This window comes from Aspergillus luchuensis, chromosome 1 (assembly GCF_016861625.1).
Source record: "Aspergillus luchuensis IFO 4308 DNA, chromosome 1, nearly complete sequence".
NCBI classification, from domain to species: domain Eukaryota; kingdom Fungi; phylum Ascomycota; class Eurotiomycetes; order Eurotiales; family Aspergillaceae; genus Aspergillus; species Aspergillus luchuensis.
Window position 1 is genome coordinate 2336645 of NC_054849.1, and position 18352 is coordinate 2354996.

General features: G+C 50.0%; 4 protein-coding genes across 4 annotated transcripts; all 4 read right to left on the reverse strand.

The window, feature by feature from the left end:
* Positions 1–1118: 1118 nt before the first annotated feature.
* Positions 1119–3209, reverse strand: AKAW2_10816A (ankyrin repeat domain-containing protein; the record flags this gene model as incomplete). Its single annotated transcript, XM_041691390.1, has 1 exon — positions 1119–3209. One exon carries the CDS (start codon positions 3207–3209, stop codon positions 1119–1121), a length of 2091 nt encoding a protein of 696 aa, XP_041537536.1.
* Positions 3210–4883: 1674 nt separating this feature from the next.
* PEP7 (putative vacuolar segregation protein (Pep7)) lies at positions 4884–7178 on the reverse strand (the record flags this gene model as incomplete). The annotated part of the gene is made up of 6 exons (XM_041691401.1): positions 4884–5466; positions 5534–5753; positions 5805–6179; positions 6238–6731; positions 6795–6817; positions 6894–7178. The coding sequence occupies 6 exons, from the start codon at positions 7176–7178 to the stop codon at positions 4884–4886; spliced, it is 1980 nt and encodes a 659-aa protein (XP_041537537.1).
* A 537-nt stretch (positions 7179–7715) lies between these two features.
* On the reverse strand, positions 7716–11762 carry AKAW2_10818A (ion-transporting P-type ATPase SPF1; the record flags this gene model as incomplete). The annotated part of the gene is made up of 4 exons (XM_041691412.1): positions 7716–8145; positions 8205–8341; positions 8395–11689; positions 11761–11762. Coding segments are annotated over 4 exons (3864 nt in total).
* Positions 11763–12622: 860 nt separating this feature from the next.
* Positions 12623–13932, reverse strand: AKAW2_10819A (putative integral membrane protein; the record flags this gene model as incomplete). Its single annotated transcript, XM_041691423.1, has 5 exons — positions 12623–13002; positions 13059–13123; positions 13182–13564; positions 13613–13717; positions 13780–13932. 5 exons carry the CDS (start codon positions 13930–13932, stop codon positions 12623–12625), a joined length of 1086 nt encoding a protein of 361 aa, XP_041537539.1.
* Between the last annotated feature and the right edge of the window lie 4420 nt (positions 13933–18352).

The window sequence follows — 18352 nt, forward strand, 5'->3', positions numbered from 1 at the left end:
ATGTCAGCTATATTGAAGGCAAGGATATTAAATCGGACGCAGCGTCATGAGGTTGCGGATTGCTAACACGGTATCCAGGACCAACTATTTGACAAGATGTCATACGAAGAGTGGACCACGAGTCTGGCAACTAAAGTCCAAGGAACTTGGAACCTTCACAATGCTCTGCAGGACCACTCAGTTGATTTTTTCATTGTCTTTAGCTCCGCAGTAAGCATGATTGGAAACTCAGGACAGGCTAATTACGCCGCTGCAAATTCGTTCTTGGACGGATTTGTACAGTATCGGCGAGGGCTAGGCTTGCCCGCATCACTGGTCAGCCTAGGACCCGTCGACGAGATGGGTCTTATGTCACAGCAGCCGGAACTTTTGTCTAAAGCACGCCAACTCTCCCACCATATGATGGGAGAGGGAGATGTGCTAAAGGCGTTCCAGCTGGCTCTGCTCTCGGCAAAAGATGGACTGTCTTCGAGACGCCCAGCAGTAGTGGTCGCAGGGCTCTCCCCGGCCGTTGTGACTAGCGATCCATGGCTCCAACAGGATGCACGATTTTCCAGTCTTCCGAAAGGAACAGACATGTCGAACGCCGGGGGTGTCGACGACGAGCAATTACAGCGGAAATTCGCGTCAGCCAGAGACGACCCGACATCCCTAATCGACGGCTCGTGTGAGGCTCTGATCATCGAGAAGCTTGGGAAGCAGATCGCCATGCATAACGGACTATCCGAGGAAATGGGTGTAGACCAGTATAGTAGCCTTGAGGTAGATTCATTGATGAGCCTCCAGATCAAACACTGGCTGGGCCGTAAGGTGGAGGTGGAGGTTTCGCTTGGAGACATTATGAAAGCGAGAACGGTTGGGAACATCGCAAAGTTAGTCACAGAGTATCTCCGTCTGAGATATGGGGTGAAGGAGAATGAAGGTGCCGCGGTCTAGTCGCGAAGGAAGGTCAAGAAACCCGGTGAGAAGATGAAGTATGTATGTGAGGTTTGAATAGGGAATAGGAATCAGCATTTTCTTTTTGCTTTTTTCTTTTTCAGTCAGAGAATTGACAATTAGTAAATGTACCGGGACCCTAAGATCGGTCTCTAATCAGATTCGTGAATATTTACATGCGTTCATTCATCAGACGAAACATCAGAAGAGGATTCCTCCGAATCTTTCGCAACCATCAACTCCATCCGTTCAAATACCCTGATGACATTCTTCTTCTTCGCCTTGACAGCCAAGTCCCGTGCCGTTCGACCACGGTCATCTGGTAGATCCCCGGCTGCTCCGTGACCCAAAAGGAAGTAGACATCCTCTGCTAGCCCGGCCTCTGCTGCCATATGAAGAGCAGTCTGGCCGAACATGTCTCGCGCATGAACATCGGCCCCCCGATTGACCAATAACCTCATAACATTGTTCTCCGACCCCACAGCCTTATGAAGTGGTGTTCGTTGATAATCATCGCGCATGCTGACGTCCGCTCCATTACGCAGCATATACTCAACCATCTTTCGACGACCGCGTTGCACTGCTTTGTGCAGCGGAGTTTCACCCGAGAAGTTAGTAATATTGATGTCCGGGGATTTCTCCAGAAATAACTCAAAGAGACCCCTGCGACCACTGGCTGCCGCAAAGTGTAGTGGTGTATCCCCGTTACCATCCTGTGCTTCGGCATCAGCGCCAGCGTCCAGAAGCATATCCATAATGATATCGTGCTGATGTAGTACTGCACGATGCAGAGCCGTCATGCCGTCCTTCGCGGTGGCTTCTAACATTATCCCATGCTCTAGTGCCAGCTCGGCCAGCTCGACATCGCCGGCGGCTGCTGCAAGATCCAGGATCGTCTTCCCAGAGGCGTCTTGTGAGTTAATATCCGCGCCTCTATCGAGCAGCAATTCGAGCATCCGTCTGCCCCTTTTCGTTCGGTCAAAGAGTACCAGTGATATCAGTAGCGACAGACCTGGTTCTCCAGCCGGAGCGTTAATATTCGCCCCCTTCTTTATCAAATACTTGACCACATCGAAATGTCCCCGACGGCCAGCCTGGTACAAAGGCGTGCCACATTGCTCGTACTTCTCTCCCGAGGAAGGCTGCTGCTCCATATCTGCTCCATACCGAACTAGCAGGCGGACGATATTCAATTGCCCAGACATTGCAGCCCACCACAGCGCAGAGCGACCACCGTCATCAACTGCATTGAGGTCTACTCTTCGAGACGCAATCAACAACCGTACTACCTCCTCGGATCCCTTTTCGATTGCCCAAAACAATGGAGGCCTCCCATCCCCGTCCTTCACATCAGGGTCAGCATTAGCCCGAAGCAGCATCTGCATGATAACCTCGTCCCCCGCTTCCACAGCACACGACAGTGGTGCTCGTCCTTCTGGACTCTTCACGTCGGGGTCTGCTTTTGCCTTCAGCAGCATCTGCACAATTATTTCGTTACCCTCTTCGACGGCGCATGACAACGGTGCCTGTCCTTCTGGATTCTTCTCATTGGGGTCGGCTCCAGCTTTCAGCAGCAATTGCACCATGGTTTCATTTCCTGCTTCAACAGCGCACGATAGTGGCGCTTTCCCTTCCGAGCTCTTAAGATTAGGATCCGCTTTCGCTTCCAGCAGTAATTGCACGATGACTTCATTATCAGCCTGCACCGCCGACAACAACGGCGGACACCCATTCGAAGCGACAGCATTGGGATCAGCCCCGGCCTTCAATAGCATTTCAACAATATCCGAATTGCCTTTCTCTACCGCCGTCGACAACGGGATCATGCCGCCCTCATCTTTCACATTGGGATCTGCCCCCGCTTGCAGCAGTATATTCAGAATCGATGCGCTCTCTCGTTCGACCGCATATGCCAATGGTGTCTTCCCTTGAGAGTCCGCAGCATGGCAATCCACCCCGACACCAAGCAATCGAGCCACAACGCTCTCGTGGCCGCCCTCCGCAGCGGCACATATTGCGGACTGGCCACGCTTAGCGTCCTTTATGTTCGGGTCCACCGCGCCAGTGCCCAGGAGCAACTGGAGGACCTTGTCGTGGCCCTCGGCGGCGGCCCAGAAGAATGGCGTCCGACCTAGTTCATCCTTGCAGTCCAGAGTCACGCCAGGGGTACCTAGGAGAAGCGTGACAATGGTATCATACCCTTTGCTAGCGGCAAGGAACAAGGCAACCTCTAGTTTGTCTTTGGGGCCAGGTGGGGACTCGGATTCGGCCATGATAGCGCGCAACAATTGCAGAGTCGAGATGAGTAAATGGAAGGGAGATTAAGTCGGGTTGGTTATTGTTAACAGCGAAGATTCCTAAGCTTCACGACCTTATGATATTCTTCATTACAAACAAGCCCTTTTTTTTTACCTGCCCACAGCACACTGTGTACTGATCGACGAGAGGGAAATACACGGAAAGAAAATGTGCGAACAGACAGACCAGACAATCAGGCAGAACAATCAATGTGCCTTACCGCCGATTTTAATAGTTCTAGCACTATCGAGGGGCAAAAAGAAAAGGTGAATGGAAAAAACCCACTTCACTCCAATCGTTTCACCCACTTAAAACCATGTATGTATGTACCCACTCAGGTACCCGACTAAATGTATGTATGTGTGTGCAAAGAAGTCCGACAAGGAAGCAAAAGAGAGCAGCAACATAACAAATACGAAATAGAAAAAGAATGAAAGCCCGTGGGCTATCCGACAATTATCAACAAAGACATTACCATTACCCTCCTTTCTCCCTTCTTCCAGATTCCCTCCCCATCTCTCTTCTCATTTCCCACCCCAAAAAGCAACCTCACGACGTAGCACACAAAAACCACATATGCCACGTGTATACCATCCACTGGGTGTCTCCGTCTCTCCGATTCGAAAATTGGCCACCTACCTAACAGTGACATTCCCTGCTCTTACCTCACAAACCGGGGTTGTGTGGAAACTGCATTTGTCCAACATGCTATTATTATTATTATTATTATTATCATTATGGCTGGCTGGCTAGGATCGGGGGTGGAAGGGAAGGGAGGGAGGGGGTTGGGATGTGGGTACGTATTGGATTGGTACTTTTTAAGTTCCTTCCCGCACTCCAGCCGCTTGATTTGCTGGGGGGAAGGGAAATCCAAAGTTGGGCTGGACTGGGTTGGGTTGGGTTGCCGGTTACTCCGCGTGGCGTTGCATAGAAGAAACTAGACTAGCTCGGTCATCAGTATTTGGGGAGGAGGTTTCGTGTTTCTTGTGCTACGGTGCGACTGCTTTTATGCTATGGTATCGATCGGGAACCCCTCTTGGGCATTGGAGGGGCGCTTGCTTGCTTGCATGGTTTGGTTTCGGGTAGGTCGAATTCTCCTAGTGCCACGATTGTTTCCCGACTTAATATAATATGTCAACTGTAACTTCTCCACTTCGGATGACGAACCTGATGGGAACAATATTTTCAGCATTGGGATTGTGTGGATAAATTGGAAAGAAGATCGTCTACGGCATCTCGTTTGTGCGATTTCGAAAGCAATATTATCTACGACAACTAAGATGACGCTGCTATTCCTGGTATTGAGCAAGTCGTTGGATAGTACAAACTTGAGACATCCAGAAGGAAGGAATAGGGCAAATAAAACGGAATTGAACGGATCATAAGTATATACGATCATATGCATACAACGCAACGCCCATGCTATGCAACTTTCATCATTGAACCAATCCGCAAACGCCGCGCCCGCGCTGTGGCCAAGATCATATATAAGAAAATGCTGTCAGAAGGGACTGGCATTGTGGTTGCAGCCAAAATGGTAATAGCGAGCAATGGAATGTCAAGAGAAGATTTCCGGTCTTTCATCAAAATCTTCAGGCTTGCTGATGAGCACCGGTGTAAACGCCCTCAAAGTCCAAGCCGTCCAGCATTCAGTTGACTCGATCAATCTCTCGGGTGAGATCTTCGATGTTCATAGCAAGACTGCTAACCTCATCGAACTTGCGGCGTCTGTTTGCATCTGCAATCATTTCGGATACGAAGAACTTCTGCTCTTCCAGTACGATCAGCCGCTCCCGAAGGGACTTTTCTTCGGCTTCCAGTACAGAAACCGCGCTGCTGGTGTCACTAGCGAGACTGGCATTGCTGCCACTAGCAGCAAGATTGCCGTATTTTATCGACGCAAGAGCGGATCCCTGCCGTCGAGGGCCACCGAGTGAGCCGTTGCTAGGGCTAGGGCTAGCGGGGGAGCTTGTGGAGTTCGACAGTCCCCCGTTGGGAGATGCATGTTTGAGGACCCTGGGTAAGGATTTGAGAGGGAGCATGTGAAGGTGAAGGAAATTGCTGGCTTGTTGGTATATAGCCTTCTGTAGTCGCTGTTGGGTGGGGGAATCTGTCTGCATATCGCGAACTCGGCGAGCAGCGACGTCATATTGGGCAAACGAATCTGTCAATCGTTTACGGACCTTTGAAGCCTCTGCAATCTGCGCAGAAGATGGAGGCCGCCTGGGATCTCTGAGAGTGATTGGATGTCAGTGGTTGCTGGATCCTCTTGTGCGCTTATAAATATGAAAGTACATACTGCAAGGCCCCCAGTATTTTCTGAAATTTAGGGAGCAAAATCCGAATGCCTCTCTCGAACTGAGTGAGGTTTTCATATGCTCGCACAGCTGGCGGCTTCCTCATAATGTCGGCTTCAAAGTCTCGCCGGTCGAATAAGGTCGAACGGCACTCCTTACAGAGTCTGATATCGACGTTAATCACGCCCGTGCGGGGCGACTTCTCTGCTGGTGTTTTTGCAACTATGTCCAGTCAATAACCGAAAGATAGGAAGTTTCGCAGATCTGACATACGAGGTGAAATGCTCAAAGGGACCTCCGTGGAACATGCAGTTGCTGGATCACCACATACGACTCGCCCGCAAGTCCTGCAGTGGTGTCTTCTGAAAGTGTAGCTGGTAAAGTCTTGCTGGCAGAACGGACACCGGGACACACTTGAGTCATCCTGCCAACTCACTATAGTTTGCTCAAGGGCTTTTCGTTGATCACCCTGCCATGAGATTGACCACAATTTATTTGTGCTCGACTGAATCTGCTCTGCAGGCAAACTTGCAAGCAGCTGCGTCAGTCGAGTCAAGCGTTTCTCCAAGCGAGAAACTTCCAGCAAGTCCTTGTCAACTGTCTGCTTCCTCATCGCTTTGAACTCACTCATGCGGTCTCTCACCAGCCCTGGAACAGAGTTAATCCCATGCCCATTGTGGTTATTCAAATAGAAAAGAGGCCCTACCATTGTGATCGTTATAGCCCTCCCTCGACTTGTAGCAAGTTTCACAAACCCTGCACCATAGTCCCCTGACTGGTTCATGTTGCGCCGACCTGGATAGCTTCATCTGATACATCGTATGATCCTCACAAAACAGTTTTCCGCATTTGCGACAATTGACACAACCATTTGTAGCATTGAGTCGTTTTCCACACGACGGTTCCAAGCACACATCGTAAAGGGTGCGACCCTGCCAGTGATCCCTCGTTATAACGTCGTCCGGGTCGAGTGCTCTCGGGGGTTCAGGCGGATGCGCCGGGAGAGGCCCAGGAGGCCGACTTGGACCCGCAAAAGGATGTATATTCTCATTGGATTCGAACACGTCCAAGCCTTTGAGCTTTTGGTTTAAAACTGCGAGTGGCTGGAATCGCTTGGCTTTATCCATCTGGGTTTTGAACCAGTCCTTGACTTCATCTTGCCGATCGTCTTCCAGGTTCTGGTGGACGTCATCGAGGTGTCTGAAAATCGTGTTAATCGCATGTACAAAGGGAAACAGATATCGCGAGCGTCAAGCGAGGTACCTATTCAATTGCAACAGTGTCACCTGTTGCTTTTGTCAGCATGTCTGGTAGTGATTGAAACGGAATCCCGATAAGAGACTCGTGTAGGACAGGTCATACCATCTCCTCACTGCAGATCGGACAGGCTAACTGAGCTCCGGCAGCTGCCGGAGCAGCAGGAATGGAGGTAGAACCATTTTCGAGGGAAATGCGCGACGTAAGATCCTGAGCTTCGGAGGAAACTTGCGATGCGGAGGCTTGTGAATTCAAGGAAACGCTGCTGGCGGACGGTGATAAGGTGAGATGTCTTGGATTGTTGGGCTGCGGAGACGGGATTAATGCCGATGGAGAACGAGCGTTCGCGGGGCCAAGAACACGACCTCCACCCAGCGTCCTCCGGGGCATGATGACTGGAATTTAAGAGAGCATGAGAATCGGAATCCCACAAGGGGTCACAGACCGTAGGATCAGGGGACTGGCGGATGAAAGGGGAGTCTGCGACTTCAGCCTTGCCCGGGGGTGGAGCTTAAGAGGGGGGAAAGACAAGAAGGGAAGGGAGCCGAGAGTGCCAGACAGGCACCAGCCCAGCGTCAGGAGTTAATCCGCAGCTTATCGCCCGCCGACAGATTGTACACCTGAGGCATCAACACCGGCCATCATGATTATCCCCACAGTTCAGTCTGCGCATGTCCGGATCGCTCACTAGTCGCGGCTGATTGATTACTTTTACTGCCATCCTGCATGTTCGAGAATTGTCTTTGAAATTGACATCCTCTATCTTTATAAAAGATAACCTAAACTTACAGCTTGCTCTCTATGAACATCCTTCAATATTAGCAAGGTCTCACACGCCTTGCTTTCAACCAACAGCACCTATATATCTAGACAAGAAATGCAACTACTCTAACCAGCCATGGTCTATATCTCTTGCCTTTAATGGGCCTACTGCTGCCCAGCCTCCTTCTGCTTACGCTCTGCCTCCCGCTTCAATTGGTCAGGCCGGCGCACAGCGATATCCTTCGGCCGGAAATCACTGAACAGCGTCTTGAGCACATTCTCAATAAGCCAGCATCCCGCGTAATCGATAATCATCAGAACAGTCAGTGTCAGCTTGAACTCGGTGCTGAACGGGACCAGGCGGAGCTTCTCGTTCAGTTCAGGCACGAATTCGGTTGCACAAGAAAAGGCGACACCAGATGCCGCAACCAGACCCCAATACATAGCCTTGTTCTCGCGAATGGACTCTCTGAAGGGGCGGCCTTGGTAGTTGATCGAGAATGTCGAAATCTGCTGGATAAGCTGCAAAAGATAGATGGCGCTGTTGAGAAGCGACGGCTCAAACTCTCCCTCCAGATCAACGTCGGATTGTCTCCTGCGACCGAGTCAGTTATAAACACTACAGGACCTATACCAAAGCAGATGGGAACTCACGGCTCAATGCTGTATACATAGTTCGACAGGTAAATCAAGGTGGCAATGTGGATGGCGAACTGGCCGAGCACGGAGCCGATGATGTACACGTTGAAGATGTTTGGCTGAGGGCGCTCCTTCGACAGACCTTCAACAGACTGCAGTAGATAGTTAGTGTCAGGCATCTCTAATGTGATTCTTAATCGCCTACCTTTGCACGAGAGATTGACAGGAAACAGACACTCATCAGCATACCGCTGATAGTCACCTGACCGTCACCAAACTTGATACCGTCCAAGTAGATAACACTCAGACTGTAGGCACTGATCAAACAGTTCAAGGCAAGGATCTTGTACATCTGAATCGTTGCGACCAGTGTGCAGCGACCCTGACGCAGAATGTTGGGAATAGCAACGACATTTGCCAATTTGCTGGTAAAGGGTGCAGCGACAGAGGCATCACCGAGCTTGAGGGTCGGGGGTTCGTTCTCGTCCAGCTCCTGCTCCATCATGGAAGTAGTAAGCTTATCGGCAAACCCGGCAGCTGCCACAGAGGCTTGTTGCTGGCGCTGCTGATGAGGAGTCAAGTTGGAATTCGATTGCTGCAGAGCACGTGCACCAGGAGACGTGATGGTGGGAATCGCCTCTGCTTGGGCCGGCGCGGACTGGACGGTGGTACCCTTACGCTGCGCTTCGCGCTCCATGGCCTTTTGATAGTGAGGGTTGCTAGGACCTGGAGGGTAAAGGTGTGCAATTTGCACAGGCACGGGCGGAGCCGGCTGGTTGAAGCGCTGCATCATGGAAACCTGCTTCTCGTAGATTTCCTTCATTTTCGTTGTCCGATAGTGCTCAGCAATCTTGGTGAGATCCTCAGGGGAGCCATTCAGGAGTGCAACACCGACATGGGCTTGCTTCAGGGCACCGACATCGTTCGTTCCATCACCGCACATCAAAGTCGTATAACCAGCATCCTTGAGACCAAGAAGAATGTCCTCCTTCTGTTTGGGGGAAACGCGAGCATAGACCCAAGTGTGACGAAGGAGGTCAGGAAGTGCCTTCTGGCCCTTAAACTTGGCCAAAGCGTAGCCCGTGACACAGATATCGTTGGTTTCCAAAATACGGCGATCGAGATCCTGGGTGGGATCAACATCAATATTGAGCTTGTCGTCGATACTGCGCCAGACCAGTCTGGTCCCTGACGTGTCGTGTTCGGGAGCGTCAAGGATCAATACATCACGATCCACAATTTCAACTTGGCGAGCAACGTGCACGGCAGTCAGAGGATTGTCACCAGTGATCATGACGACACGGTGGCTGCTCTCGTTGAGCATACGAACGGCTTTGATGGCGTCATCCTTCAGGGGACACTGCAAGACGAGGAAACCGGCGAAGATCAGGTCAGATTCCACCTCTTCCCTGGTGTAGTTGTTGATACGAGTGCGAGTGAGTTCAGCTTCATGAGAGAGATACTTGTAAGCGAGGGCAAGGACACGAGCGCCGTTACGAGTGAAGTACTTGAAAGTTTCCTCGTAGTTCGGCGGGGTGTCAATAAGCATAGACCTAATGGTTTCGGGGGCACCCTTGACACCAACAAAGGTAGATTTGACCTTCTTGTGCGTGCTGCGATCATCGGAGACAATCGTGGCGATGGTACTCTGACGCTTCAGTGCGGAAGAGAACTGGAATCGTCTGATAACCTGGACGGACTCGGGAACCCGAGAAGCCGTGACCGAGACCTTGCCGGTCAGGGTGTCATTCTTTCCTAGTGTCCAGCCAAGCCATTTCAGCGTGGCCTTTTCCATAGGGTCACCAACAACCTCGCCCTCATCAAGCTTCACGAGTGCGTGAGCGCTTGCAAGAACCAGAGACGTATCGAGTCCGACATCGCTGCTCTTGGCGAGTTCAGTATGGGCACCATCTTTCTCAACCTTTGCGCCTGCCTGACCAAGAGTCAGACCGGCAACACCGTCGACGACAAGATCCTCCCCGGTCAAAGTACCGGTTTTATCAAAGCAGGCAACATCAACCCGGCCGGCGAAAGGAATTCGGAAAGGCTCAGTGCAAAAGATAGCAAACTTGCTCAAAGCGGCCAGACTAGTGTTGACAGCAAGGCTGAGCTCCATAGGAAGTTCAGGAGGAACGACACTGGTGATAATAAGGACACAATCCAGGAGCAATTTCGACCTCTTGCGATCCTTTGCCACACCCTCCTGCCAAACATACCATGAGGCGGCAATGGCGAAAATAAGCAGGAATAGAATAAAGAGCAGTGCTTCCACGTTGTTGGCAGACACCCGCTCGGTTGAGTAGATCATGGTACGCACGAGACTGCCCTGGCTTGTTTCGAAACCGGTTTTCACGACAACACCAAGCGCGCCAGAATCGGGTGTGGGAAGGATACCGGAACCATCGTGAGACTTGGCAATATCGTCAGATGTGGTGTTTGCATGAGTAATCTGCAAGACTTTGGTTCCTCCGTGTACGAATGCGTTCTTGTCCAATCCATCCGGTTCGATCAGATCGTCGCCAGGCCTCAGTTGGACGGACTCCTTCAGAAGTGGTGTACTCTCACCAGAGAGCATAGCCTCGTTAACGATAACACTTCCTTCGATCAAGAGGATATCACACGCCACACCGCTGTCTTCCTTGGTTCGGTTAACTGACATCAAGTCACCGGGCAAGAGCTTGTCACTGGTAGTCTTCTGCCATTGTTTCTCCCGGAAGACCCAGACTTCATACGGCTTAATACTCATTCCCCGGAACTCATTGAGCGTCCGCTGGCGCTGCCACACTACCGTGCTCTCAAACATGACAAGCATGAAGAGGGTAAACAGAGAATAGTACCAGTACTCGTCCAACATCCACAAACCGACGCAGAAGATTTGGAAAACGAAGAAAGGCGCAACTGCGTGCTCCTTCCAAAGTTCCACGAAACCCGGCACAGGAATATCAAACGTGTTATCGCCATAGTGGTGCTGAATACGCTCGACCTCTTCCTTGGTGGTCAAACCTTGGGTCTTCTGGAAGGTCTTGAGGGCAGGCTTGGGCTCAGCGTCGAGGACGTAGGACAAGGGGGCGAAGCATCGGCGTTCAGGGTAGTAAAGAAAGCGGCGCTTCTGAAACAGGAACGAGACCGTCTTCTTTCCACCCCTAGTGTCGAAGAGCAATGGGCAGACCTCAGCCGAACCAGCATTAGCTGCGGGAATCACCTTGATAAGCCGAGCGGAGTCGATCGATTTAGCCTTAGTAGTGGTGAACAGTGTTTGGATATCGATGTTCCAATTCGTCATCAGCCACAAAAGCGACTGGACCGTGATAATGGAGCCAGCATACACAAAGGTCCATTCTTGACCTTGAATGTATGTATCGTAGCGTTCAGGGGAGAGATAGAAGGCGAAGAATGCAGGCCAGATGACCAGGAACGGCCATACATAAGTGTGCAACTGAGTGGGAAGGGGGTTATGGAGAGAGGAGTATTTGATCTGGGGATCTTCGACGAGTCCTGGCCTGGGCATCATCAACTTGTCAGTAAGCGGCCGGTCAATGCACGCGATACAGCGAAAGGTGTCTCGACTCACATGGTGACACTCGAATGACCACGACGCGGGCCAGACGACGCGAACTTGAGAAACCAAGAAAGCTTCAATAGACCATAGGAAATAAAGGGCCCAAAGCCTTGAAGCCACCAGTATATCTCCGAAGTGCAGGTCGAAAAGGAAAGCGCGAAGAAGCCACCTCGACAGTATAATTTTGGGATTCGCCGCCGAGGATTGAACGTACGGAAGGCCCCGTTGCTCGCGATTGGTCGCCGCCACGTGCCGGGACGGAGCTTGGATTTTCCCGACTTTCGCTGGTTCCGATAAGCAGGCAATCCTGATAGCAACTAACTACTAATGATTACGGAGTTTTACTCGGTATGCTGATAAGAGTGATCCATTCAGATGGTGAGGACTTGACTATTTTGTCCACTTTACAAATCGAGCCTACGCTACTCAAGTCCGTCGTCTTTGTTTAGCGAGTTGGCGCTGAGGTGCTACGTAGAAAGTCACCGAAGCTTCAGCCTCGGGCTTTAGGCCTAGCTAATACTCGTGATAGGCACTGGTAGCTAGAGATATGAAGACGCCAAGATGTGCACGGAGTTCTCGTAGGTTCACTTCACATAAAATAATGATCTTCTGATATTTAACCCTCAATACTGGAAGCCAGGGGTTCAGTTGCTCTATTGTTAAATCCAGTTCGGGACCATGACATGTGATAGATTACTATCGTTAACATCACGATGCGAAGCAGTCAAGATGGTTGTGCCAGAGCTGAGAATGGATTATGCCGCATAGCCTTTTCAAGTAATTGTCTGAGGACGCGAATACCACATACGATATGGACAATGAAAATACTATAACTTATCAAGATTATAGATTAAGTAGCATAGAAGATCAACTTCTAGGCCTCATCCGTCGTGACAACAAATGACTTATGCACATTAACCCCGTCCCAAGCGCCTGGCTTCGGATTGAGATTTTCCTGACTGCTGTGCGGGCTTCCCTGAGCTGTTTGCACGGTCGTAACAATAGCCCTAGTGTCGTCAGGGTTCAGATCCGGACGCCAGAATTTGGTCGAGTTTGTGGTATGTTCGCTTCGCGAGGCATGTTGACCGTTCATACTTGAGAGCGGCATACTTCCGGAGGTTTTCTTGCTGCGTGTAGGAGAGTAGCTGGTTCCGCCCAACCAGCGGAAGAGAGGGCGAAGGGTGACGAGGCAACCTGCTGTAATCCCGAGGCCCGCTTCGACATTGGACCATATAGATATTTGAGTCGTTGCGTCTTTGCTCTCATTAGCGTTACGAAGCCTGGTAAGTGTGGCTGACTGTCAAACTTACAGAGGAACTCGGCGTCTTTGTAGGTGGGAAGGAAAGGGATACGGACGATGACACCTGCGCTGGCACTATTGCGAGTATTAGCAAGCGATCGTGCATGAATGGTTTGTGTCCAATCCGTCTTACATGCAACCCAAGCTCAGGATACCCGCCAACGCGGCTTTGGTTTGGCGACTCATTTGTAATTTCCACACCAGGAAAATAGGTAGCAATCCAAGTGTGAAATCGCAGATCATCGCAGTGACACTGTATACGTAGGCAATGTCGAGGAGTTTATCAATAGACATGCAGTGTCCGGGTTTGGTGCGTTGCCAGAAGTGTGACACCGGTTTGCACTCGAAGGTTAACATAAACCAGAATACGAGGCCCACGATGATCGACACGCCTACCACACACCATAAGAGGATTGTGTGTACTCTGGAAACAGTAAGACGGAGGAGGGCCAGCGCAATGGAAATCCTGGCGACAACCACTGTCACGACGTAGCTCGTTTGACCTAGCCACCACCACTTCTCAATGTAAGCGAGAGAATTCGACGTGATAGTCAGTGTTCTTACAAAAAGGGCGGTTTCAAGATAGCCGTCTTCCAGTTGCTCGAGTTTCTGTCCCATGCCGTACAATGAGCCAGTAATACCACACAACGCAAACAGAATATTTAATCCCTTATAGTAAATCAAAGTTAACATTAACAGACTCTCTTGTTGGAAGCGCCGATAGTACATACCATAGCGAAAACCATCAGCGCATCATCCCACCCAAATGCGCGCACCAGCCGCAGCCGAACGAAACATCGTAGGCATACAGCAATGAAGGATATCCCCAAGAAAACCACAGTAACGATGAATATTGACTCACTGCGGCCCTTGAATTCGATCATGGTGGAGCACACAGCAGCGTGAGTGCTACAATCAACGAAGGTCGCAGGCTGGAATCGGGTGACATTGTCTCCCCTGGTGTGGGAGGAAGAGAGTGTGAGGCAGCCTAGGCCGGGGTAACTGTCATTTAAGTGGATATATAACCCAACTGGCAGCCGTTTTAGGGGTAGCCTGGAAGGGGGAAAAGGTTCGACGCTAAAAGGCTGGTCCACGCATAAGATTCTTAACAAAGTACCGTCTGCTCAGCACAACCGCCCAATGACGAGAGAGCTGATAGTGTCCGAAATGCCGATGGAACCCGGGTCTAAGTCTAAATGCTGCCATGTGGAGAGGACTGGATTCTCTGTTTGCCATCGAGGATCACTCCAAATGTACGGCATTTGTTCTGGTGCTACGGAGTACGTGGGTTAGACTTTCATATAAGAGCTAGTAGGAGGGACAGACAATATCGGCTGTCGGGTCAGTAGCCGCCTGTGATCTGGTACCGAGGTCTATAGTGGCGGACGCTGAATACTGAACAACAGGCTGATTGTCTGGCAACTTTTGCTCGTCATGATTCCACATGAGTCTATCTGGAATCTGGATACTATCATCGTATGGAGCCTTGACATTGGATCCTATAGGATAGGAAACAAGATCCATTGGATCGACCCTTAGGCAGCTTGAAGCAGCCATTTCGTGTGCCTTTGCCAGTAACGGCAAATGTACCTGGGCCATAGCGGAGTCCATAGGGACAGAGTGGGTGCTTGGTTCCGAGGTGGGTTTTCGGTGACAGTCACTTGCTCTCCGTTTTAAAGATCGAGAAATGAATTCATGTAGGAGAGGAATAATCGGCTATGTGCTGTGCCGACTGCACCAGAGAGCAGGTGGGCTGCGTGACATGTTTGGGCCCTTTGGGATTTAGCCCACCTGGGCTCCACCCTGCCGCAGCAACGTTTGCCCCAAGGGGCCTGGGCGCGATGAATACCAAGAAAAGATTACATTATAATATTTGGCAACTGAAGTGTGTTATGCGCAGAAACAATAGACGATGAACCAGAATTCTCTTTTTGTCTGTTGGACCCTGCCAATTGGGCCTCCCTGAGCCTGCGAGAACGAAGGGAAGACAAGACCCTGGTGGACTCTGCAGAAAAATGAGATTGCCTCAAGACCCCCCGCCGCGTGAGGATTCCCTGTCATGCATCCAGGTTATTGGTCTCCTAGAGACTTCCCTGTCATCATGCCTAGACTATTTATTATAGCGTGTGAGTCGGGCGTGGATCACCACAGCAAGCACATAATGTCGCCCACAATCCACCAAACTCGAAACGACAGAAAAGTATCCCCCATGGCTGCTGCACTCTACATTAACCGGCAAAGGATCTCCAATCCACTCCCGATGAGCAAGATGTCAATCAAGATAGAATCAAGATAGGGGCGAATCCGACGATTCGAAGAGCCAGGGCTTTGTCCTATCTTCGATAGAGTAATGATTGGCCGGGATCTCATTGTTCTCATGGTGATCAGCGCAGTCCGCTTGTTTTACAACTTGCCTTCCTGGGAACAGAATGTGTTTGTTCTGGGCTCTAGAAATTCTAGATCCGTCCTTCCCGAAGATTTAGTCCACGGGAAAAAGCAAACGTTGGTTGCAATAGCTACAAAGTAGCACAAAGCATGTTGCTTTTCTTCTTCTCCTCTTCTTCCTCCTCCTTCTCTTTCTTCTTCTTATCCCTCCATGCCTAAGGTGCCCATAGCACCAGGAAACAATTAATCAGTCAGATCCACGTTTTGAACAAGCATTCCTAGAGTGTAGAGTAGCCAGAATGGATGCTCCCGCTGGACACGGCACGGAAGTCGAAGTGTCGAAGGAAGGAAGGAACCGTGCGTGCTGAGATTCCCCCTCTTTGCCCTTTCATCGTTCGGCAAGCCAGCCCCAGTATCCCCACACCTATCCAGGCATCAGATGTTGCCGATCCAATAGTCGTGAAGAGGATGGAAAACTGCCACATTTCCGCAGTAACAGCAATATAATTAGCTACTCCCAGGCCTATTTTTCACGACAGATAATTGATTTCCCATCGTTGGTCAATATCAACGTACACCTCGCCCATCAAATCTCCAGCTGACATGGTCTTTCGTGTGGGAGACTGAACGGATTTAGCATCATCTCTCATTTCGCTTAGGGCCTTAGCTCAGGAGTTCACGCTAACATGTCTAGCCCCAAGACTAACCGCCCACCTAAGGCTTCAGATTTTACCATAGTAGACGCCTTGCCAAACCCAGCTAGAGCTCCGATCGCACTGTAGTTCGCCATCTACTTTCCATGGTGCCGACCTGACCAGCTGGACCTGCCGATTTCCAGTGCCCAGTTTGGCTAAACAAAATCGGCCCCTACCGTCATGGGTACTATATCTATTTCGGGAATGCTTTGCGTCGATCATGCCAAAGTATCGGTGGTGATACCAATTTCAGTGCATGCTGTCATCCTATCTTAGCACTTGACGATGGAGCTAGCTCTGTGGAGATATTCTTCCAGGAACATGGTTCGGTCCGTCCATGGTTCAGAGGCACGGGTGGCAGCAAAGAATAATCGCAGTTGAAACCACGGGTTGAGCTGCCCTGACATGCGAGAAATACTATCACATACGTCGATCAAAATAAATATTTAGCTTTGGAGGCTATTTTTGGTCGATCTTGTTAATTACTGTTGAGGCGACTACCTGTGTATGCGTACTCACGTGTCTGGCACTCAGGCCGCCCACACAAAAGACCTCTCCGGCTTTATTTTGTTAGAAGCACCTAGATAGCTAATTCAACAATCTATCAAAGCTTACATACATGCTGCCGGCATTTCCGAGCTCGTGAATACCCGAAAAGTTCCAGACTCCAACGCCAAGACATCTCGATTATCGTGTTCTTCCCACTGGTGCCGGATATATTCCGTTACGTGCGGCCCCGATGTTTAACCGTTGGCACCGGCTCATCCTCTATCACTTGCAGAAATATCTCTGGCTGACATCCAATGTCTGAAACGCTGGCTGTTAGCATGTTGTTTCATCCGATCGAGGGGTAACATCCCACCGACCCGTTAGCCGTCAAATATGGCTTTGGTGTCAGTCTATTTATAAAGTCAAAGGAGTGGGGCCTATCTGTTATCAATGGTTATTAGATTCGCTCTTTGATAGGGATTAAATGCCATTCAGTGCGACTGCGAGGATAACCCCCTCGGTGAACAACTACTTTGTGGACACCATAGCGACGGACATATCAGGGATATCTCAATTTTTCTTCATAGACGAGCTCAGGGTCTCTCGGAGAATAAAAACTGCCAAGATTCATCTATCATTAGACTAATGAAAGGAAGCAGGTTTTATGAGCTCCTCCGAACAGGACCGTATCCAATAGACAGATTTACAGACAGTAGTCTAGTTCATTTATGGAAAACAACGTGCAAAGAAGCCTGACATGAGGCTGGCACTGATCACTCATTACACCTCTCTCACGGTTTAAAATCAATGTAAGCGGGTCACAGTATCCCGCGCGCTATACTGAACAATTGCACACCATGGTATGCGATCTTCCCCCTAACAGCTTGTTCTTCTTGTTCTAGTAGTGATATCGATAATCTTGAGGTCGTGTGCTATCTCGATATGCCTCCACGAGCAACCGCTTCGTCTAGAATTCGTGCCTCCTGAGACCCTCCAGCCATATCGTGTACACGTACTAAAGCATTGGAGGATTGGTACCCTCGAGGCCTGACTTTTTCGTTGACCGATAGCTAACGACTGCAAAGGGGACTGTTCAGCTCACAATCAAGTCATTGGAAGACCCTTTCGGGGAGATGAACTTGAATCCACAAGCCATCAGTGGCTTCCAACCGTATGATCAGAAGCCAAAAAATTTTAGACCTGTTTTACATACACATAGCTCCTGTGGGATGTAAGCCTTGTCACTAATCTGCAAGAACTCTCACTGCTACGAAACAGAGTAACACCCGATTGCATCAAGATCCCTCACCACATAATGTGTTGCAATAAATGATGTCCATCTTGAATAGCATCGAAGTGCGCTATATATAATATCAAAGTTTATTATAAATTGTTAAATCTGAGAATCAACTGCCATGATGCATCAGCCCAAAGGGGATGATTCTGTACGAACAAGAGGAAGTAAAGACCTGACCACAGACTAAGGAAAGTAAAATCTTGATTGCGATTTTTCGACTCGACGACGACATGATCAGAAGGTATCACCGTTGAGACACTGCCAACAAGCTATTGTATCCTGATCTACGAGTTGTTGGTGAAGGTTAGTGGTTTTGATCAGTGTTTGCTGAGCAAAGCATGAATATTCATAATTGACTGCCCTGCCGCGAAGCAGAAATTGTGCCATACTGTAGTAGAAAGAACTCCGCCAGATGTTTATATCCTTCACCTTTTCAAA